At 35.1% G+C, this 23,661-nt stretch overlaps 1 protein-coding gene and 2 long non-coding RNA genes across 3 annotated transcripts in view; 2 read left to right on the forward strand and 1 right to left on the reverse strand.

Annotated features, from left to right (window-relative positions):
• Nucleotides 1-23,661, forward strand: part of LOC147656414 (uncharacterized) — a 46,934-nt gene that overhangs the window by 19,688 nt on the left and 3,585 nt on the right. The gene's annotated exons all lie outside the window — the stretch shown is intronic.
• The window catches only part of RhoGAP102A (Rho GTPase activating protein at 102A), a 31,273-nt gene that overhangs the window by 4,027 nt on the left and 3,585 nt on the right, over nucleotides 1-23,661 (forward strand). The window contains exons 2-11 of the mRNA XM_012495684.3: nucleotides 6,364-6,520; nucleotides 7,628-7,744; nucleotides 13,473-13,654; nucleotides 19,880-20,095; nucleotides 20,338-20,488; nucleotides 21,193-21,383; nucleotides 21,646-21,872; nucleotides 22,268-22,382; nucleotides 22,780-23,107; nucleotides 23,194-23,479. Of these exons, the coding sequence (XP_012351138.2) occupies nucleotides 6,364-6,520; nucleotides 7,628-7,744; nucleotides 13,473-13,654; nucleotides 19,880-20,095; nucleotides 20,338-20,488; nucleotides 21,193-21,383; nucleotides 21,646-21,872; nucleotides 22,268-22,382; nucleotides 22,780-23,107; nucleotides 23,194-23,479 (1,970 nt within the window). The remainder of the gene's footprint in view (nucleotides 1-6,363; nucleotides 6,521-7,627; nucleotides 7,745-13,472; nucleotides 13,655-19,879; nucleotides 20,096-20,337; nucleotides 20,489-21,192; nucleotides 21,384-21,645; nucleotides 21,873-22,267; nucleotides 22,383-22,779; nucleotides 23,108-23,193; nucleotides 23,480-23,661) is intronic.
• On the reverse strand, nucleotides 13,905-16,963 carry LOC147656415 (uncharacterized). The gene is made up of 2 exons (XR_015294466.1): nucleotides 14,656-16,963; nucleotides 13,905-14,552 (listed from the first exon to the last, which is right to left on the reverse strand). It is a non-coding gene; the product is annotated as an uncharacterized LOC147656415 (long non-coding RNA).

Consider the following 23,661-nt stretch of genomic DNA (forward strand, 5'->3'; position numbering starts at 1 on the left):
TTCGAGAAAAAATTCGAGAGAATGAATCTTCGAAAATTATTCTTCGATTTTCTTTGTCTTTCGGCCTCTATGTAATTTCATTCCAACGTGCTATTTCTTTTTTCTCTTCATTTTTCATTTTTTTTTTTTTTAAAGATAAAGTAATTAGGTTCGTGATCTCTTCTATTCTTTTTATTCTTCTTTTATCCATCTGTTAATTTTCAATTTTACACATTGTGCCACACTTCTCTTTTCAACTTCTTTTTCTTTCTAACTATTTTTTAAAATAATTAATTTCACTCTTTTCTATTTTTTATGTAAAAATATTATATTACATCCACGCATTTTAATTTCTTTGACGTCTATTTTTTTCATTCTTTTTCTTTTTTTTATTTTCTTCTTTCCCTTTTTTCTTTCTAATTATGCAACTTTACAGAGTACAATTATCACGATAAATCATCTTTCTTTTTTCGTATTATCTCCTTTCCACCAATTTTTCTAATTATTATAATTATTTCCTAATTTTTACACATGGTGTAATTCATCTTCCTTTATCATCGTGAAATTTCTCTTATTTTCTCCTGTATCTCCCGTAATTTTTATACGATTATCGTAACAATTCACCTTCCTTGTTATTTCTCATTCTCGACATTAAAAAAAAAGAAGAAGAAGAAAAAAAATGTCCAGCCATCCCTCCACGATCAACTTCCCTCTCCGTCAACTTTCCTCTAACCTCCTCTCCCTCCTCCCCCATTTCTTCATCTTCGAAACTCCCCAACGTTCCACGCCTCTCCTCGACCATCTTAGCTTCGACGGCTCGTCTATTTTTCTTTTGCCGTCCGAACCCGGCCACCGTTTAATATCCCCGCGGTGTGACCGAGTATTCGGAGGATGTGAAAGAGGAAAAAGAGGAGGCGTAAGAACAAGAAGAAGAAGGTCGACCTTGCGGCAGGCGATCTCGTTAAGCGGTAAGCGCGATAACCAATTTAGGGCCTCGGAATTTCGCCGGCGCCGCCAGAAATAGTCAGCCAACGGTGGTGTGTATGAACTATACTTAACCCCTGCTACTACACTAGTGCGTGTGTATGTTAAAACCACACGGGAGATCGTTTGTGTGCCGCCTCTGCTATCGCTGTTTCTATTAGGTGCTGCATACGAAATGTCGTTTTCTGGAATGATGCTTCTTAAATCGTGTTCTCTCTTCTTTCGTGTGAGAAATCCGTTCCAATCGGTTGAGTGGCATTGGTTGTTAAATCGCGTTTCGTTATTAGAGTGGATATATATGTGTATATATAGAATGAAATTTTTATGAAGTTTTAGAAAAATCGTACGGTGAAACGAAATAAGTGCAGTTGTTAAATGATTGTGTTTTGTCGTCGGGGTGGGGATATTTATGCAGAATCAAATTTTTATGAAGAGACTGAGAAAAATGAAAGATGATATGCATCGTATAATATTTTGAAGAACTATTTTGAGGACAGTTTTTATTTATTTTTTAAGAGTATTTTACCTTTTCTCTGCCTTAAGAAAGTTTTAAAATAATTACAAAGGATTTTTAGGAATGTTCTGATTATTCTGATGTGATGATCTAGAATCGAGTGCTAATATTTTTATTATAAATCTTTTACGTTTCTAATTGTAAGTAAATTAAAAGATGTTCAAATCGTTACAATTTGCTGTATAATTTTCAACAATTTTCAAATTATTTCCTTCTCTTATTATTTTTCCTTTTCTCTTCTCTTTCTGCTTTCCTCAATTTCGTCACGCGTGTTCGTTGCAACGCGACAAGAAGGCGAAAAGTTTAAAAATAATATCGTCGTATATAGAAGAGAAGTGAAAACGACGTCGCTTTTCTATTAGAAATAAACGTATTTCACGATTCATTAAAGTTGAAACGGTGAAAAACGACGGGGTTTCGAGCCGCGAATTTATCAACCGTGTACATTGACAGAACGTTTAGATGGTCTTTTTATAAAATCGTCTCCCTCTTGCATCGATACGTTTCTTTGTAGTTTTGAATTATATCCAGTCAGACTGTTCGACGAGAATTTATCAATATTTTGACGAGGTTTTTCTTTGGAAAAAAGATCTTTTTATAAATTTTTCTTTCATTTTTCCCCTTCGAATTATGAATTCGATGGATTATATAGCCGACGATTAGAAGAGTGAATTTAATTAGAAAATTTCTTTTGAATTTTCATACTTCTTCTCTCTATGTGATAATTCGATAAAGATGGAGAAAAATTATTTTCCTCTTTTTAGAAAATTTTATTTCTTTTCAACGAGGAATTTTTGTTTTTGTTCGAGTGTTCTTTTATGATCATAATTTTTTTTTTTTTTTTTCCAAAGTCATTCACACAAAATCGTTTTATTCGTTCAAAGAAATTCCTCCTTGACACGGCTAACAGAAGATTGAATCAAATTTCTCCGCTTGCATCCTACGTTTCCATTTCTTAAAATACATTGAACAATGCTCGAAGAATTTCTCGAAGTTCGAAACAAAAGTATCAATAACGATGTTTGTCAAAATATTATATAATTCCGATTCAACCGGGTTTCTTTTTTCTTTGTTTTTTTTTTTTTTTCTTTTTTTCTTCTTTTACCGATCCTCAATGGGATAAAAGCTAAAAATATACTTTATTTCATAAAGGAGAGAATGATAATTTGATTTTTTCGTTCAAGGACTTTCACTTTGATGTGAATCTGAAGGAACTTCATTTCAAGGATCAACTTTTCCTTATAAAACTTTTACTCTTACGCTTTCATCTTTCATTTTCTTACTTTATGCTCATCAAATATTCAATATAAATAATCATAAAAACGTTTAATTTTGTTAAATTAAAAGAGATACCTTGAAACCTACAATAGAAATTCCAAGATTTATTAACTAATTGAATGTAATTAAAATTCCTTTATGTTATTTTGTCCAATTTTCTCGAAATTTATTATTATTATTTTAAATTTCATTCCAACCTGGTATAATAATATTCCGTTATTTCGTCCCATTGTAAGAATTAAAAAAGAACAATGCTCTTAATATCGATCAATTTAAATATTTATAATTATACACCTATGATCTAAATATGTGAAATATTTCGTATATTCACGGTGTTTCGTTTCATTCCTTTATTCTGTTGCTTTATTACTTAAACGTAGGATAAATGATATCTCATTGTTCCACGATTGATGACAACAAAGTAACGATAGGATGTCTCTTGATAGATCGTCTAATGGAACGAAATTTTGGCAATGATCCTTTACGAGAATGTATCTCGTGTCTCACCTTTGTCTCCTTTAACACCCATCCACCCACATGTCGCGATTTCAGCCTCCTCCTGTAAACAAATTTCGCGATCCACTCGTCGACTGTTCTTTTATTACGTTACCACGTCATCGTGTATCTTTATCTCGAATCTTGAATTTCATCCGTGTATTATTGTTTCATTATTGTCATGTAACGTAATGATTCTTGCCGTTGTATCGATTATTATCATTATTAATATTTATATATAACTTGTCACTCATTGCATAAAGCGTGACGACTCGAAAATTTTAATCCCACTTAATTTTTATCCCACGTGAAATTCAGACATTATGAAATTAGATTATACATTTTAAAATATATATATATATGCTTATGATTCATTTGCAAATTATAATGTATATCACAATTGACTTGGCACTGTCAATACAATTTAAAAAATTCAAAAGCTGAGAGAGGCAAAACAAAGCAGCTGACTTCGTTACTGATCAAACGAACAGTGTTTTTTAAGAACAAGCTTCGCCTTAATTCTATTCTTCATCTTTCTACTTCAAGAATCTCGATATTAGAGATACCAGATCTCAAATTGTATCGATATAACTCGAGTTAAAGACACGCTACAAAAGTATCGTCTCCTTGTGTGAAATTCATTTCAAAAGAGAACGCTCGAATGGGTTTAAACGTTCATCTTTCTATCGATATTTTCACAATTGTCGATGGTAAGAGGCATAAAGCTCCCGAAACATAAGAATCCAGGAAGCGCGCGACGATAAATTACACGACTCCTGACCGTCCTTCCTGAAATCGTTAAACCGGAGAGCCGTGTGGTCGTAAATTATTGGACATGGTTGTTCTCGGACAGGAAAGCCGGTCGATAATATTCGAACTTGGAATTGACGAACGGCCAATTCATTACATCAGAGGTAACGAATTTGTCCCGTTTCCGGAAGTATCCTCCGTGAAAACAGAAGAATTGAAATCGTTGGAAGATTTCGTTGGAAGAATGCGAATTTTTTACTGTTTAAATTAATCGATTTAATTGATTATCACGTGTTGCAATAATTTTCGTTTCCCTTTTTTGAATCTTTTTGCACAATTAATGTTGATTTTAATTAAAGAGATTTTATGAGTTGGGCATTAATCTTTTTTATATAAACGGGTAACGAGTTTAATAATAAAATAAATGCGATTTGGAAAAATTATAAAAATTTATTTGTCAATATTGAATTATTGTAGAACTTGATTCTTTGATGGAAAAAAATCGATGAAGAAATTGTGATTTTATGGAGAATTTATCTCTGCTGAATCATTTCGTATTTTTCTCGATCATTATTCTCAAAATACAGAATTTTATATAATTTTCATAAACTTTATATGTTTATAGATTCCAAACTCTTTATTAAAAATTGTAAAGAGATAACAAATTTAATTTTTCATCGGATTAATTTGCAATAATAAAATAAATTTTACACAAAAAATTTATGCAATCGATATTTCTGTTAAAATACAGCATTTTTCCCCCACACGTTGAATGAAATTCTGTTGCACACGCGTAATCGTCCACAGCAATGTTTCCTTTGTTCTTTCTTATTCGTCTGGTAATGAAGTAACTAAAAATAATCAAAAACATCGTTCCTGTTTGTTTCTTCTTCACCGTGAAATCCATCAAAAATTTCGTTTCTTTTGATGTCATATTGTTTGATTAAAAAACATATTAATTATAACCATAATACGGTTCTTTACATCGCGCAAAATAACGTTGAAAGAAGACTATATATATATGTACATTTGTAAAAATTTTTGAATCAAGTTTGATAAATTTTTTACTTCAACGCCATTGTATATATTGTATAAATTTCATTAGATAAAAACAATATGAAAATTTTTTGGAAATATCATACGTATATTGCAACTTTAATTAAAATTATCCACTCATACTTTCATTTTCATTAAATAAAAATAATCAGAATTTAAGATAATACACGGAAGAATATAATTGATAATAAATTTAGTTTGAAAAATAAAATTTTATTCCAAAAATATTATTCGTTAATTCCCTAATATAACAAATAAAAGAATGCCACGATGATATTTCATCTCGACAATATTATTTCTCAATTCTCTATCATAATAAATAAGTAAAATTTTCTTCGACAAATTTACTCGTTGATCTTCGAATTTATTTTACGTAATTTTTGAAAGTGTGGCATGTGTATTTGATAAAAAATACAAATTCCATATCTGTTTTCCTTTTTCTTTTCCTATATCTTGTTATAACACACGAGAACATCACTTTTTTTATCTTCCTCGTTGCATAATGCATGTCATTCTTTCTTTTCCACAAGTTCAAGTTTTTATTTAATTTCATCTAGTCCCTCTCGTTGTCGAGTTGAGAACTATCTTAAGCATAACACCGTGTTCATAAGAAGTGGAATGAAATAATCCGTATCACTGTTTCAAAAAGACTTATCCTTTCTTTTTCCGTATTTATTCACGCGGATGATTCTCCCTCCTCGTCTCTGTTGTTTGAACAATGTTATATCAATCGATGGTGAATAATGTTTGACATGGCGATAATCATTGACAATGAGATGAGTATCAATCAATAACTCTAAGACAAAAGGGGCGTTTTTAAAACAATAATCATTATTTCTTTAAAAGAGTAATATTTCTTTAAATCAACTCTTTTATCAGCTCAACGCGATACACGTAATATTTTAAATAATCAAAAATATATTTTCTTTTAGATAAACTTTCTCCATAGAAAAAAAATTAGTTCTAAAAAAAGTAACAGAAACAAATCTTATAAGAAAATTCCAATATACTTTTTGGGAATGTTTTAATACTTGATTAATTTGTTATATTCATTTTTCGAATCCAAATTCGATTAAATAAAATCAGAAATATAATTAAGCATTGGAAGCGTTAAAAGCTAATGAAAACTTTGAACTTCGTATTATTAATTTTCACAACGCTTTATACATTAGTGTGATGATTATGCAAAATTTAAGCAGCCGTTATGGAGATGATTGTAACCAGTTTATTTCACGATTAAATTTTATCGAGCGTGACGATGTTCTCGCGAAAAAATATAATTTCAAAGCGTGTAAATTTGATTGCAGGGAAAGTGTACCTGGGCGGGAACCACTGGACGACGTGTCACCCTGCAGGATACACCACTGAGGTCGTTGTCAGAAATCGAGAGGAAAGTGTTGTGCAAGGTGGCTGTTGCAAAACTTCAGGCCCTTAATTTGGGTGTTCACATTAGGCCACCTAGCGGTAAGTTTTTCGAAGTAATTTGATGTTTTAATGAAAATATGAAATGCGACAAATTTGAGATTTAAGAAGTTTTGAAAATTAAAGCATGGAAATTTAGAAATTAGAATGTTTGTTATTTAAAGATTTTTTTTTTTATATTTTGCAATATTTTGCACTGAATGGCGCAATAGAAGAAAAGTAAAGAAGTTTGAACATTTTCTTTTCGTTTTTTTCCTCGAGAAAAAATTTGTATCTCAACTCGATACAGAGAACAAAATCTTGACTGTCTTTCAGATGATTGACATATTTACGAACATAAAGTGTAACTCCAATATCGAAGTATTCTCTTTCTCAAGGAATCAAGAATATTCTCTAAAATCATTAAATGCTCTTAAGGAATCTTTAACTGTGGATTTCTCATACATAGTCATGAACATTCTAAAATTACCATTTCGCCTTAATAGGTTAAAAACGATATGAAATATTCATCGTTGCCACGAATCTATTACGATCTTAATTTGACTGCATCGCAATTAGTATTTAGTTAATGCTATTTCTAATTTTTTGATAACTAAGTTTAACCTTTTAACACAGGTAAAAAAATTAATTCTCTTAAAAATCTTAAAAAAAGGTGTCGCATCGCAGATTTTATAAATCCACAAATAATGATATATCACGTTTCATAATTCTCAAAGGGCTAATATAAAAGAAAAAAAAAACTTATTGATTCTAAATGTCACATATATACACGTCATCCAAGAACTACTACTCTGCAATATGTTTCGCAATATGGTGAAGTAATTTTTTGCGGTACACACGTTGCGATGTGGTCATTGACGTTGCTCAACAATCAAGAAGAGATCGCGTTTCATCGAGCTCACCATTTCCTCGTATTCGTTTCTTTGTTCCACTTCCGTATCCACGAGGAAGTAAATAAACGAGACCGCAACAGGGAAGGAGCTTAGAAGAATTTCTCTAATCGAGCTTATGCTTGTATCTAACAATGATTTATTAAATCTGTATCGATTTCTCAAGGATCATTTATTTTAAGGATAATTTATTAACCTGTATAATAGAGAACAATTTTTTTTTTTTATCCTCGTTTCATTCTTCATTGTTTCCTTTCAGAATCATTCGGTAGCAATACCGTTGTCACGAAGCCCAAGAGAAGAGCACCTTTGCTCAAGAGGAAAGCTCTTACCACAGGCTTTTTCGACAATAAGGGAAAAGACGATAAGGAAAAGGGTAAGTGGTAAACACCGAAGCCTCTTAACTTCTTCTCTAACGAACGTCGATTTTAATCTATAAATCGTTTGACTTTAATTGCATACACTGCAAACTACATTAAAGGGAAATGGTTAAATTAATCACTAAAGAGGATTCTTTATTTGAATAATCTGAATGTTATAATGTGTTTTTATTTTCGATATCGATTTATGTATTTTTGAAAATTTCTAAAAATTCTTCTTAATCCCTTGATTGAGAAAGAAAGTGACAACAAACAAAACTTTTATATTTATCTAGATATTAAAAATATTATTCTTCGAAACGTTTTCTAATATTTCAACAATTTATATATAAAATTTAAAATAGCGAAACTTTTGTCTCGCAGACAAAAGACAATTATCTATAATATTTTACAAAGAAGAAAGACGATACATAGTATCACTTTAAAGATATTTGCGTTTCGAAATCATAACGTATCATCGTAACGAGAAACAGATTTTCTTTAATCAAATTTAAATAATATTTTTCTTCCACCATGATCAATCCTTGCCATCCGTTCGGATATATTCCATTGTTCGAAATCATATTCAAATTGAAATTCATTTAACTTTAAATTTAATTATTTTCCCTGATCCCGTAACAGATCAAATATATATCCGAGAGATCCATCTTTTAAAGAGATTAATTTTTTAACTGCTCCCCTTATATTTATTTCCAAGCTTCGAAATACGATTTCTCTCTCTCTCTCTCTCTCTCATAGGAATTAGCTTGTAGATAAAATCAATAATTAAACTCGGTAAATTAAGTGCGCAGTTTAATGTGCGGAAAGCGGCACGGTTAACGATCAGAGATTTATGGGGCGTTTATTTGTTTGAAGAATAACTAGTTCAGCTATTTTCAGGTGTGATTCTGTTTTGCGAGTTCGCTAGGTAGTGCTTCTATCATTTCATGTGCGTTTACGACACACACACACACACACACACACACACACATATATATGTATAATACATATATGTATATATGTATTTTGATCTAGCTAGTCCATGGCAAAGACAAATATTATCCTTGGGACAAATACCAGGCTGTTCACCTGCAATCCTCGCTTTAAATTCCCCTCCGCTAATAATTATGCAAATAGTATATAAATTCTTTGGAAATATCTGATCATGTGAATTATAAAATAAATACAGTTTCTTTGCTTTTCATTAAAGGGGAAAAAGAAAAAGGAAAAGTAAATTTTTTTTACAATGGAAGAGGTGGGGTAAAAGTTAATTCGTTTATCTGCTTCGTATTGCGATTATCCTTGGATGCAATACAAGTTGTATAAGTGTAAATGAGAAAGAGATTCATGAAAGTTTTCTTGTTAAAGTATGTTTGAATTGAAGTATGTATTTATGAATTATACAAAACATGTATAATTTTTCTTTGTTTAAAAAAATGGAACGTCAAGCTTCGATTTTGTAATTTGTATAGGTATAAATGATTTGTAAAATTATTCTTACACTTCTTACGAATAATAATTAGTCCATAATAAATTGCAAGTATTATTTTGAGTAATAATATTGGGATAGATGAGAAGCATTGTTACATGAGATTGCACCATTAATACGAATTAATTTTGCAAATCTCCTCTAAATAATTGATAATTGGGATAGAATTTCCATTATCATATTTTTATACAAATGCCAAATATTTCGCAAGTAGGATGCATTAATTTAAATTTTTAATTTATAAGACTTACTTTTTTCATTATTCCTTTTTTTACTTTTGTAAATGTTTTAGCCTTGTCCGTTATTTTTTTTTTTTTTTTTTCACAGAATCGGAAGAATGTAACAATATTTTATTCCAAATAACACATTTCACGGATATAATCCGTGCTCTTGCCTTTTATCCTCCTCCACATTAGCAAATTTACCGTGTGGGTGTTTCATTCTCGTTTGCATAGATCTGTTTATCAAGCATTTCACATTGTGGTGACAGTTTCGGCAACAAATTGCACCTGGTGTTTGCGTGAACACCAAAAAAAGGGACGATATTTACACGAGATAATACACTGGTTCCATATTTATTTTAATCCTTTTTTTTCTTCAGAATTTTCTACTATTTCTTATAACACGTTAAAAAAATTTCTAAATTTTTACATTATTTCTCGAAAGAAGCAACCAAACAATTAAGATCCCAAATTTTAAATAACTCAAATAAAATTTATAACATTTAAACAACATTAAAGATATTTTAAAAATTTCAACAAAAGTATGTCCTGTCAAATTCACCAAAAAAATCTCTCTATCTTTCTAATTACTTCCTATTTATTTCCTCAAACTATTTCAAACTCTCTCAATCTTAGTGATGGAAAAGCTGGAATATTAACAATGTGTCCATGTCTATGCAACAGGGCACAGCAACAGCATCGTTCCAATTATTTCCTATTTATATTTATCCATCAAACTGCTTCAAACTCTCTCAATCTTGGTGGAGAAGCAGCTGGAATATTAGCAATGTGTCCACATGTGTGCAACGGGGTAACAGCATCGTTCCAATTATTTCCTATTTATATTTATCCATAAAATTACTTCAAACTGTCTCAATTTTGGTGGAAAAGCAGCTGGAATATTAGCAATGTGTCCACGTGTGTGCAACGGGGCACAGCATCGGGCAGCCTGGTATGAGACACAATTTCGCCGGTTATAATTAGCCACGGGGTGGTTGGTGGCGGTGCATATTTCCGCATATACCAGGTTTATTTGCGGTGCGCGCTGGGTGTACGAGTACCGTGCTGGGGACACCGGACGTCAAACGTGAACCGGAATGGTCCATCGACGGGACTTATCCACCTTTGACGATCCTTCGCCCCATTCGCGAACACGTGCCGTTTCAGTGTCGTCATGTTTGAAGTTTCACGATATTTTTGGGATCTATTTGCTTGGAAACTTGGTACTTTGTCTATTGGATCTATTTCGTTTGTGGCGGGTTTGCGTTACATCGATTCGAATACAAATTCGAACATACAAGTGGTGGAATAATGATTGATTTTCGTGCGAAAAGTTTGGAAATATTCGAAAATTAGGAATTCGATATTGGAAAATTGAGATTAAAAAAATTTTGATACTTTGTGCGACTGGCAAGTGATCGAAAATTAAGAGATGAGATTGTAAAATTAGGAAACTGGAATATTTGGAGAATTTATGTGGATAAATTGGAAAGGTGAGACGGTGAGTTTGATCAAGTTTTTGGTTGCGTAATAAACATAGAGAAGAAAGAAATGGATTATATCCATGTAAAGCTATCGCATGGTGGTGAAAATTTTGACTGAAATTATATTTCCTTTATTCGAATATTTTGGCAGAAGTTATACCCACGATAAACGAACGTCTCTAACACATTATCAACAAGAGAAACAGTAATAAATACGCTCAATCGCGTCACCACGTTTCTATGAACGTTTACTTTCACGTAACAATGTTCAATCATCAAAGAGTACTCTAGAAAATTCGATGGTACGATTTCCTGTACCGTGTATAAACATTTGCCAGATCTGTCTTTGCCAATAAGATTATCTTCAATCGTCCCCCTCCTTCGTTCGTTTGTGAAATTATAAAAACGATTCCTCGTCCATCATCAAAATTCAAAATAGAATTAAACGAAATAATTAAAATTAATTCCAAAAGGAAGGAAGACCGTTATTGAGAATTTCAAGTTTCAATTGAAAATCGAATAAAAACTTAAAAGAAAGGAGTAGAGAATAAGATAGGAAGAAAAGAAAAAAAGGAAACAAAAGCAATAAATATAATATATTCATAAAATTGATGGCGAAGAATTAGAACCAGATTTCGACCAAGTGAAAATGAAATGAAACGAAAATGAAAGGGGATGAAGAGGAAACAGGAAGGAGAAAGGAAGGAAGAGAAAGAGGGAGACAGTGTTGCGAATGATTTTGAGACTTCCAGGAAAAATACTCCTCCCCTGACTCCATTGTCGTCACCTGGTTCTGCTATGAAAGAGAAAGAGAAAGAGAAAGAGAGGAAGAGGGAGAAAGAGAGAAAGGAAGAGGGAGAAAGAGAGAAAGGAAGAGAGAGAGAGAGAGAGAGAGAGAGAGCTGGTTTGGAGAGGCTGGGATGGCCCAGATTGTGATCTATAATCGGACCGGTATAGAGACAAGGTTTGTTGCCTTTCAGTTGGCTTACGCGTGGTGCGAGGAAAGGAAGAGAAGGGAGAGAAGGCAAAATTCTGACATATTTGATCATATGATACGTCACTTAAATGACGTCCTCTTTTAAAGCGATGTCACATTCGAAACACGTGACCCATTCACACGTGTCTTTTAACCATTCAGGGGTGAATGCATTTTCATTTTTTCTTCTTCTTCTTTTTTCTCTTTTTGATTTTGATAGAAAAGAAATTTTAAATTAAAAATTAAAATGGGATGCATTATTGTCACATTTCCCCTCCTCCCCCCCCTCTCTTATTATTAATTAGAAGAGAAATTTTTATTATAGAAATTTTAATCGAAAGTCAGAGTGTTGGTTAAAATTAAAGTGGATGCATTTTGATTGTAATGGAGGAGAAATTATTATCGCAAGAATTTTAATTGGAAATTAAAACGGTTAAACTTATGGTAATATGTATAAAATTTCCTCCATTATACACGAAATCAAAATATCAAGAGATTGACGAAAAATGAATTTTCACTTTCTTTTCTTCTTCGTTTTTTTATATCTTCGTGATAATCTTTAAGTTAAAAACAATTTTAAACTTTACACTTTTATTTTTTTCGTCTTTTGAATACTTTCGTCCTCATCGATATCGTACCCATTCCGAAGTAATGATCCCAGGAACAGGAAGACGTAAGCCGATTGTTATTCGCGAGTGGATTTGGCAAGCGATGGCGAGCAATTAAGAAGTAATAAGATGAAATTCGAAAGGTGGCACGACGCGTTTCCGCGAACTTAGCCGAACAACCAGCCGGTTTAGTACCAAAAATAAAGTGGTCGAAGCATTCATGGCCAGCCGAAATATTATCAAACGTCCACGTCGCCGATTTTAAAGTAAAACCCTCGGCAAAGCGTTCAAGTTTTTCTCACTTTCTAATTGTGGATTTTATGCCCGACAAAACTGTGTTTCAAAAACTGTGCAAAAATATTCCTCTTGGTTAATTATTATCCATTTCCACGATCTTCTCCAATAATTTAACTGACAATATTAACTGATAAAATTAAACAAAATTTTAATTAAAATACAAGAGATCCTAAATATACCGAAACACACAAAATGTCTAGGCTCTCGTATTATTTGTGACAAATAATTTTTACGCGCTTTTTTCTCGCGTGTTATCTGAAAAAATCGTTCGAAAAACTCCTATTTACCCTATCCCCGCAAGCAACACGTTAAAACACAATTTCCTATAAATTGCACAAACAGTTTACGCGCGTGTAAATAAGCGGTGTTTACGCGTTTTGGGACGCAGCTGACCACTCGTAGATCAGACGAGATCTTCTTTTTGGCGATCGAAACGATCCCGAGATTAAATGAATCTCGCGTTGAAATATTTATTAAAAAAAAAAAAAAAAAGAAAAGAAAAACAACAAATTCAATTCTCTCTTAACAATCATCGATCTTAATAATCTCTTTCACGTTATCGAAGTTTAACACATCTGTTAACACAGTTACACATCATTCACTGATAGTTCTTCATCCATGTCATGGCGTATATTTTCGATACGATCGAAATGATCCATCCTTGTTTCAGATTCGGCCGGTGGCCTGGTATTTGGCATACCGCTGTCACAGTGTTTGGAGAACGATAGGATCGCTAGAATCGCCGCTGGTGAGGTCTCGGATGTTGGCTGCTTGTCGAGGAGCAGCAGACACGGCAGCAGAACGAGTTTCACGAGCCTGATCGAGCCGACCGTCGCTGCTAAGACCGACGAGGTAACCATTTCTTTTTCATTCGAACAGACCCTTTTTTGTAATAATTTTGGAAAATTTGAAAAATTTAGCACAGTCGGCGAAAGATCATTTTCTCTTTGAGATGAAAAAATTCGGTGATATCTCTCCGATGTTTCTTTTATAGGATATAAAAATAGATAAATATTAAAAATCACAAGTAGTGGCTAATAGACAAAGACATAAAGTAGGAAGAATGATAAGGATTCCTTCTGCATCAATAACTCGACACAAATTTTGAGTTATAGCATCGTTATTAGCAATTACAGTGTTTCAAGAAAATTATATTTAATAGGATAGATAAAAATAGCACGCTTCAAGAACGATCTTCTTCCTTTTCTATACTCTCTTCGATACGATACACCGTGAATTTCGTTCCTCGAGTAGTGCAACTCCGTATGCAGTCGGCCAATCGCGTCACGCGCGCAAATTGATCGATAATTATGATCGATCCTCTTCCTCGAATCAAACGCGCTCCATCAAATACCAAGGAATTTCATATATAATAAAATTAAGAAGTAGAAATCATATATAATCGCCGAGACGGGTAACAATGTGGCGTTTATCTTGGCAGCTAGAAACTATCGCAGAAGTCAGAATTGCACACGTGCGATAGAAGTAGATTTACAATTTTGCACGCTTTCCTCGATGACGAGGAGGTGAGAACACAGATGAAGAAGGGAAACTAGAGTCACCTGTTTTTTTAGATTAATCTGAAAGAAATTTACTTGTCTTTTAATGCTACTCGTTTCTTTTTCTTCCTTTTTTTTTTTTTTAAATCAATTATTTAGACAGGTTAATCGGTTGTGTAACGTGATTCGATCGCGAGCCTACGGGGAAATCACGTTTGTAAAAAAGCTTTATTGATACGAATGTGCAAATCCTGGAAATGAGAAGGAAGTTGCAAATATAAATTCGGCTGATGCATGTAGAAAGACGATAGAGGTAAAAAAAAATTATTATTTATGTAAAAATTATCTTTATACCTTCATAAAAATTCAATCGATATAGGAAATCGATAAAAATGATAGAATCTAAAATTCAAAAATAGATTTACTCCTCTTTTTCCTTTCTTTTTTTTTTTCTTTGCATTTTTTAAATTTTCATCGTTTTTATCATCGTTATATAAAAGCGTTTAATTAGAATACCAGATAACCCTGTAACGTAGGAAGTTTATTGGTCACTGAAAGGGTTACACATAAATAGAAATACATATTAAAATAACTCTTTGATAAACAGCTCGATGTAACATTGCAACGATGTACAAAAGAGCTTTGAATCTACTTCCCTCCACACACGTTTCATTCAACGTACTCTATATTTATTGCACCCCTATTTTATAACCATTCCATCCTTTCACATTCTACAACCATACTTCTTTCCACGTTTCAAATTTTCAGCAATACCAACACTCCAACCTTAGACGATACTCCATCCTTCCTGCATTATAAATTTCCGATAATTCAATTTTTCCCGATATTTTCCAAAATATTTCTATCCTAAGGACGATAGCCCATCCTTTCTTCTTTCGTTCTTCCAAACTTGCAATCCAACTGTGAACGTGTTCAGAATAAATCGTAGACATCTCGTTACGAAACCACGCGACAAGCGTGACGTACGTTATATCATCCATCCATCGACGTGTGCACATCGATCGCGTCACGTGATCGCCGCACATGTGTTTCATCGAAACGATCCGAGGTCAAGGGAGGAGGGCTCGAACGAAGGAGGAAAGAAGGAAGGAAGGAAAGTTGGAAGGAGGCGTCGCGTGACGGATGTGTTGGATACGATCGTAAACGGCGTCATCGATTGCGTCAGTGTCAGATTGCGACGAGGGCGTTTATCGATGGCCACTTTGCGAGTAAGGGGCGAGACGCAAAGTGGTTTATTTTTTGACGGACGACGTCAGAACGACGCCGGCAGTACACCCGTTTATTCTATATACCCGACCGTGCACCACGACCGATCCCTTGCCAAAAATCATCTCCTACCGGAGATTCGAATTAACAGTTTCTCGCAATTAAATGGACGATCGAATCTATCTTTTCATGTTTTCCATTCGATCGATCGAGATCGGACGAGTTTTCGTCTCCATTGGAAATTTGGAAAAGGGGGATGGGCTGGTCGAAGTCGTTCTCGAGAATGTGTTGACACGTGTTTCGGGTGAATTTTTAAAGGAACAGTAGTGTTTTTTTTTTTTTTGGTTTTCGAACGATTTGCTTTGGTCGTGAAATTTGGAGCGAGATTGGTTAATAAAGCGAATGATAATTTTAGGAACATATCGAGAGATGTTTGTTTAATTCTATCAATAGAATAATGCGGGTATCTAGATGCATTTGTAGATAATTTAAATATAGAAAAATGTTCAGAGGAAAGTGTAATATAAGGAAAGAACGAAACGAAAGATTTCTATTTAAATTCCATTTCTCTAGCTATGTTCATAAATTTTTTAAAAAGTCACAAATATTTGTTTACTATAGGATCTTTTGAAATTTAATCGAGGAACAACTAAATTAACTTGTGCGAAATGAAAAGAGAAAAAATTTTCCTTTTATTCCATCATTATTACTCTCGAGACACCCTATATATTTTGAGTTACGTCGAACAAGAGTTAATACAATATCGATAATGAGATTCTAAAATTTTCTTGACGTTCACCTATTTCATCTTCTCGAATCTATTTTTCTTTTTCTTTTCTTTTTTTCTTTCTTTTTTTTGAAAAGAACTATCCTCCATCGCGACCGGAAGTAAATGTTTTGATTTAAGAAGCACCGGCGCCACCTGGCCGATGAGCGCGAATCCTCTTCTTCATTTTTTCATCGTCGTTCTTTTTTTTTTCTTCTTCTTCTTCTTCTTTTACGTTTTCCATCCAAGAAGTCAGACGTTCACGATGCGTTATTTTAAGAAAAGATCGAAGATTCGACCCGCGCCTCTTGATTTACGCGATCAGATTTAATTTCCAAGCGTTTACGTTTCTGCGTATTGATTTTTCGGTTTATGGCGGGGTGATTTGTTCACGTTTGAAAATTTATTTCAGCCAGGCATCGACGATTTTTGTTCCAGCATCGTTCTCCACACTCTCTACATCAATATCAATTCGTCTCTCTCCACGATCGATCTATCATTTTTCCATCTATATATTTTATTGATTTCGCGTAAATTCTGTCAGTCTATATATTATAGCCCGTTACAAATTGGTATTATTTCGAATAACGTTTCGAATCCTTGTCAATAAATTTGTGTATCAAATGTAATTATGATTGGAAAAAAAAAAATTGTGCAAGAGATGATATAAAAAATGGAAAAGTAGAAATGGAAAAAATAAAAAAATTCCAACAATTTCTGTCATATTAAAATTTAAGGATACTCCAAATTATCCAAGATAGTAAAGAAAATTTATAAAATGTATACTATCTTTCTTGTTTAAAATGTATTTAAAATCTAGGATTTTGAAATATTCGAGAAAATCTAAAATTTTCCTTCTCAGAAATCTGTACGAAATGATAATTTTCCAAATTTCCAATATAATAGATAAAGAAATGGAATTTCAAATATCGTATCTTGAAAAATGAATAAACATTGTATATAAATAAAGCAACAGGGAGGAAAAAGGAATATGGGTGTGATAAAAATTTTCCATCCAAAGGTAAAAAATCTAAAATAGAATAGTGACGATAAACGGTCACGACAAATAATTAATAAGTGGGATAATAAATGGAAAGCGAACTCGTCCCAACTTCCCCTTTTCTTCGCTCTTACATGGATGTATACAAAGTGGTTCGATTTATTTCCCCCGCGAGAAAGTTGGAATTCTCTGTTCGGGATGTAAATAATTGAGGGGTCTCCCTTACGAGTGCTCGTGACGCAGTGTGTGGGCGGGATTTTTCCAGCGTGGAAGAGAAATTCCGCCGGTTACGAGTCAGAAACTAAATCCACCATCTTCGAGACTTCCTTTTTTTCTGGGACGAAGTGCTTTAATACATTTTCCCGGATCTATTGATCGAGGATAGTTTGCTGGCAAATAGGACAGTTGATCGTGTGCATTTTCCAACAAAAGAGGAAGCTAAACATTTTAGAATAAAATGAAAAGACGATTTCATTGGAATAATCGGGAGAGTGTGTTCTGTTCTACGCGCAAGTTAATTTTAGGGAATTTTTGCAATTAATTTTAGACAGGTTATTTTTTGAACGGGAGGATGGATTTAGAGAGACGGATTTCAAACTGTGAAATTTCTGAAACGTTTTTCTGGAAATAGATGATCGATACGAGAAATAGAAAGACTCGATTCACACACATTTGTGAAAATAGCGTTGATTTATTGTGGCGCCTACGAAAGCATCCTCCACTTCCGCTACTCAATCGAGTACATGTACGATCTACATACGATGATAGGAGAATGATGAATCAGTCATTTTGTTGACGTCTATCATTTAAAAAAGTTCGAACGTATAGCATTGATCCCTTACCAATTATTCGTCCCCATTTTCCATCCTTATTTATCGTAATTTTATACGAATTAATTATTTATTTATACCCGTTCCTCTTTTTAACTCCGTTTCATTGAATTTTAACAAAAAAATTACGAATCGTTCGAAATACAATTATTCGAGTTCTCGTCAAAGAATTTATTAATACGATTGAAACTACCAAAATGAAATTCGAGCCGTGAAAAAACACGTTCATTTTAAGGAAGGAGAAGTTATAGAAACGAACGACATCCAAGAAATACAGGAATAATATAATCGCTAATATAATATATGGCCAACAATGAAACCAGACGAATGAGCCAGACAATTTAGCCAATTGACGAGATCGATAATTCGATTTCGGTCTTCGATTTGAATCATCGAAACGCGTGATAACAACGTGAAAATGTCACGTGTTTAAATAGAAAGGCCGATCGATCGATCCAAACTGGTATTATCACGACGTATCGTTGCACTTCCTTCGTCGACGTCACGTATATACCGAGCTCGTGTCTACGTCACGGATTAGGGACACGAATAGAACCGAGATCAGAGAGCGTTAATTTTAGATCCGGATTAATTAAGATACCTAAATTTTGCAAGATTTTCTGTCAGACCGGATGGAGGAGACGCGCAAACCCGTCCATTAAAAACGCTAGACGCGCATCAGACGTATTGGATTGGCTCGGTTCTTTGTGCAATTTCGGTCGAATCGAGATTATTCAACCCTTTTAGGATCCATTTTACAAATGATGGCTTTGATTAGGTATCAATGGATTCCGGATATTCGTGCATTTATATGGAAAATTTGAATGTACTGAAAAAGATATCTAAAAATATAGGTATTGTTACATATTTGAGAAATAAAAAAAAATTCTGTTTAATTTTTTCATTTTCTCAATTATATTCATGAAAATTTGATTTTACGTTAAGAAAATTCGCAGTTTAAATAAATGGATAAATACATTTGTTTCCGATAATTTTGTTTAATAATTTTGATCGAATTGATATTTAAAAATTTTGAATCTATATCTTTCAATACTGAATAATTAAATGAAAATTGTAGAAGAAAATTTGGCCCCTTTTTAAAATGAATTTTATTTAACGTGAAATTAATCATTTTATCTTCCCTTTAAACTATTTTCAAATCCAGTTTTGTATCGTTTTAAACATATTCTTTTTCTATTTATATTCCAATCTTAAAATTCTATTATCAAAATCAAAAATTGAATAATATCCAAAATTCAACTTATCGATATTATACTTAATACCTTTATAAATTATTATTCGTGATTACTTTTAACTTAACCCAATAAATTTTACAAACATTGTAGCTAAAACTCGAGCTAAAACACAGGAAGCACCTTCCCGATCCCTAATCGTTATACGTAATCGCATTTGTATTTCCGTTCTACGTCACAACACGTGTTTTCGATGCACTACAACAACTACGCGCTCCAAAATAATCCATAACCGTCAAGCTGTAAATTTCACCTACGTAATTTACAGAAGAAAAATTTCACGGAAAAAAAAAAAATCCGCGATAAATAACGGGAATAAATATTTCCCTCGAATAAATCAATCTACGATAATTTTATTCTACGATACGAGGAATTCTCGAATCGAATCGATTTCTTTCCTTTTTTTTTCCTTTTCTTCTCTTGCAAGCAGAGAAAGTATTCGAACTCGAACAAACTTTTCGTTGGATACGTAACAATCACGATTGATAAACTTGTTTTCCAGGGTGGCTCGTCCGAGTCGCTGTCGTCCAAAGGTGGAGCTCTAACCGGAAGCGACTCTGGGGTGCTCGAGCTGAGCGACAGCGGTGGAGGAGGGCCTCCAGGGGAATGGGACGCGGTTCCAGGAATAGTCAGACAATGCATCAGGCACCTGGAAAACACCGGCCTCCGGACACTGGGCGTTTTCCGGGTGTCGCCTTCGAAGAAGAGGGTCAGACAGGTGGTTGTCTCGCAATGTTTTAACCCATTAAGGATTATTCCAAATCTGGTTTCGTTGTGTTTTTTAATCTCTCGAATATAGAAGGAAAGGAATTTTTTAATGTTCGATTTCGCACACGTGATTGAAATTAAATCAAACGTTTTCTTCTTTTCGACACTGCGAATGTAAATTTTGAAGTTTTTAAATATTCTTTTCGTTCGTGGTTCGATATTTAAAGTAAAATCACGCTTGATTTGTTTCAGTTGAGAGAAGATTTCGACTGTGGTCGCGAGACAAAAATCGGGCCCGATCAATGTCCGCACGACGTGGCAGCCCTTCTAAAGGAGTATTTTCGTGATCTTCCCGACCCTCTGCTGTGCAGGGATCTCTATCAAGCTTTCGTCCACACGCAAAGTAAGGGCAAGCAAAAAATTACGATCAAACGATATAAACCGCTCAAGTTAAGTAGTTTATTGGAGTATTTAAGCTTGATTAATGTATCGATCGTCACACCCGCGACCATTAAAATAAAAATTCATGATTGCGCCAACACGTAAATAAATCCAATTAAACGAAATTGATAATTTATTATTATTGAAATTCGAGATATATTTTTCTAGATAAAATCCAAAATTGAACTATTTACTCTAACAAATAGAGCTCTACCTCAATTTTTTAACACGGAGAAATAATTCCCAATAATATATAAAATATTCTTTCAACTAAATTTTTACAGTTACTCGATAGAAATTAATTACGTACCTTATGATAAACTCACGTTCTCCGTTTGCTTGAAAAACCGATATATCCACGTATATTCTTCAATAATTTTCTCGAACTTTCAGGATAAGACAAAATTAAGAATATATCCTTAATTCTTCAAATCAATTGCTGCAAGTTAAATACCAATCTACATATCTTCAAATATGTTTTGAAATTTTCGAATACAAAATTGCGATACGAGTCATTACGAATAACGGCAACCTACCTGTAAAAGTATTTACAGAGATGAAATAAAAGAGCTTTTCCATCCTGTCACCCTGTTCGCCGATACAATTTTATCTTCCTCGACCAGTTATCTGCCCGCGCATTGAAAGCGATCTTCTCGTTCCCAACAGAGATCCGGAACAGGAGACTTCAGCAAGAGGCACTTCAGCATCTCGTCCAACTGCTGCCAACGCCGAACCGCGAGACTCTTTGGGCACTTTTGAACTTTCTCAACGTGGTGGCGGCGAACAGCGAAGATCAAAAGAACGAGAGGGGTGAATGGGTGGCGGGGAACAAGATGGACACGACCAACTTGGCCACGGTGAGTTACGTTGAAATGCTTTAAATGAAATAGTTTCGTGAGCTTTTTGAAAAATTTTTTGGACAAAAGTGATTCCATACACTTGGATTCCATACTTTTTTTTTTTTTAGATAGATTTTACAAACTTGGCATTCAATCTGTTTGGATTATTATTGTCGTTGTTATTTACTACTCGTTGTTCGAAAAAATTCAACTTCCTGATTTCCTTTTCAAAGTTGAATTAATTTGTTCACGATTCTTTTTTTCTTTTTTTCTCCCCAAGGTATTCGCCCCAAACATCCTCCACTGCGTGAAGCCAGGGCAAAGGTCCGAGGTGTCCGCGGAGAGGGCAGAGGAAAGGATAGACGTGATAAACGTGGTCAGAGCCCTTTTGGAGCACGCCACCACGTTATTCACAGTGCCAGCGGCCCTTCTGGACGAGGTCTACTTGCACATGATGGACACCCATCCGGCCGATTTGGATCTCGCCCTTTCTCGACGCGTCGAAGAGTGAGTATCGGAATGGCGTTTCTCTATCTTTCATCTTCGATACCCTTCCAAATCTTAAGCGGAGAATCTTTGATCACAACGCTCGACTTTGTCCGCCATGTTTCCAACCAGAGAGCCAATTAAACCAAGTTAAAATTTTATACATCGCTAAGAAGTTTTATTATAATCTTCTTTCAAAATTATATCATAAATGCGTCAAAACTGTGAAATGCAATGTGAAAAAAACTATTAGAAAATTTCTTCCATTCTTCATCCATCCTTACACGTTCGATCCTCTCTCGAAAATTGTTAATCGGAGCGAGAGAGTCCGTGGCAAAAAGCCAGCTCGAGAGTTGGCGCGTACATCAGTGGATGGAAAATGATGACGGCGTGGATTTCGTTTGGATTTTTCGCAGGCAATGCGGTGACGAGGCGGATCCATGCAGCGAGGCTGAAAACTTCTCGGTCGAGGAGACGACGCTTACGACGTCGACAACGACCACGGCCGGGACCACCACCTCGACCAGAAAGGTAACCGGATCCAGATCGAACGAGATATCCCTCCACCATTCGCTCTGACGTATTCAACGTTTTCGAGGAGATCGAGGAAAGATATGGCTCGACTTCAAACGGGGATAAATATTCCTACCCTGTCTCTTTCTCTTACTTTTCGAAAAGACAAAAATGTTTTAAGTTTTAATCGACTCGTTAATTAAAAGGGTCGCGCTCTTCCACAGACAAGTTTGATGCCAGATCTCGATTCGCTCGATTTAATCGAGCGAAATTTCAAATTTTCAGCAATGAAATCGTATAAAAATAAGTTCATTCCTCCATGATTAATTCGATTTAACATACATTTTCTCCCATTGACGGTTCGTCGGTGATCAATTGTACGATGAAAGTAACAATTTCAATGGAACTGTTAAAGGTATGGAGCAGGGAGCAGTGCCTTCACCAAACGGCGGGCGTGGGCGGTGACATAGGTCCAAGGCCGAGGCGGCCAAAGAGGCCCGGGAGCCGACGGAAGGAGGAGGGAAGGAGCAACAGCGTGGACAGCGGGTCGAGCGAGGATCCAGCTGACCCACGAAGAAGATCCTCGCCCATGGTGATCACCGCCAGCCTCACCATACCCATGTCCGGTGCGTTCACGTTGAACCTCGACGATCCGGACATCCCTTACATCGAGGAGGCTCCGAAGCAGCCTAGCGCGCCTCCGAGAAGGCAGAGGCAACGATCCATTTCCGGTTGCAGCGAAGGTATTCCTTCCTTTCTCACCTCGTCCAACCCACGAAGAACGAATGAAAACGTTGGGGAATGGTTGAAACGGTCATTGTCATTCCAGGTGGAAGACACGGAAGCGACAGCGCCGTGGGCTCCTCCGCCACGTTGTCGGGCGACCAGGCGCCGAGTTCCCCCCCCTCGTGGGCTTCGTCGCCACCAGCCAGCCCCGACAGCGCGGTGACAGCCGTCTCCTACATCCCCGACCAACAGGCCGTTCTTCAAAGGGTGTCGTTCACGACGTCGAGCGAGGTGCGGCAGGTGGGCAGGTCGGGCCAGGTCGAGACGTCGAGGAGCACCGCGGCCCCGTACACGCCGAGCATCACGAGCATCGGCGGTGCGGTTTTGAGGTGAGGGAATCCACCGATTCGGCAGGAATTGGCCGATCGGATCATCCGTTCTGGTATTCGAGCGAAACATCTGGGGCAGGGTTCGTTCACCCCCTCGTGAAATCTAGTGCAACGTACCGTGGTGCATTCACCTTGATATCTCGGATATTGGATTGCTCTCGTTGCTAGCCGCTTTTTGTTGT

This window comes from Apis florea, unplaced genomic scaffold (assembly GCF_048593485.1).
Source record: "Apis florea isolate Af1SG1 unplaced genomic scaffold, ASM4859348v1 contig_3772_pilon, whole genome shotgun sequence".
NCBI classification, from domain to species: Eukaryota; Metazoa; Arthropoda; class Insecta; order Hymenoptera; family Apidae; genus Apis; species Apis florea.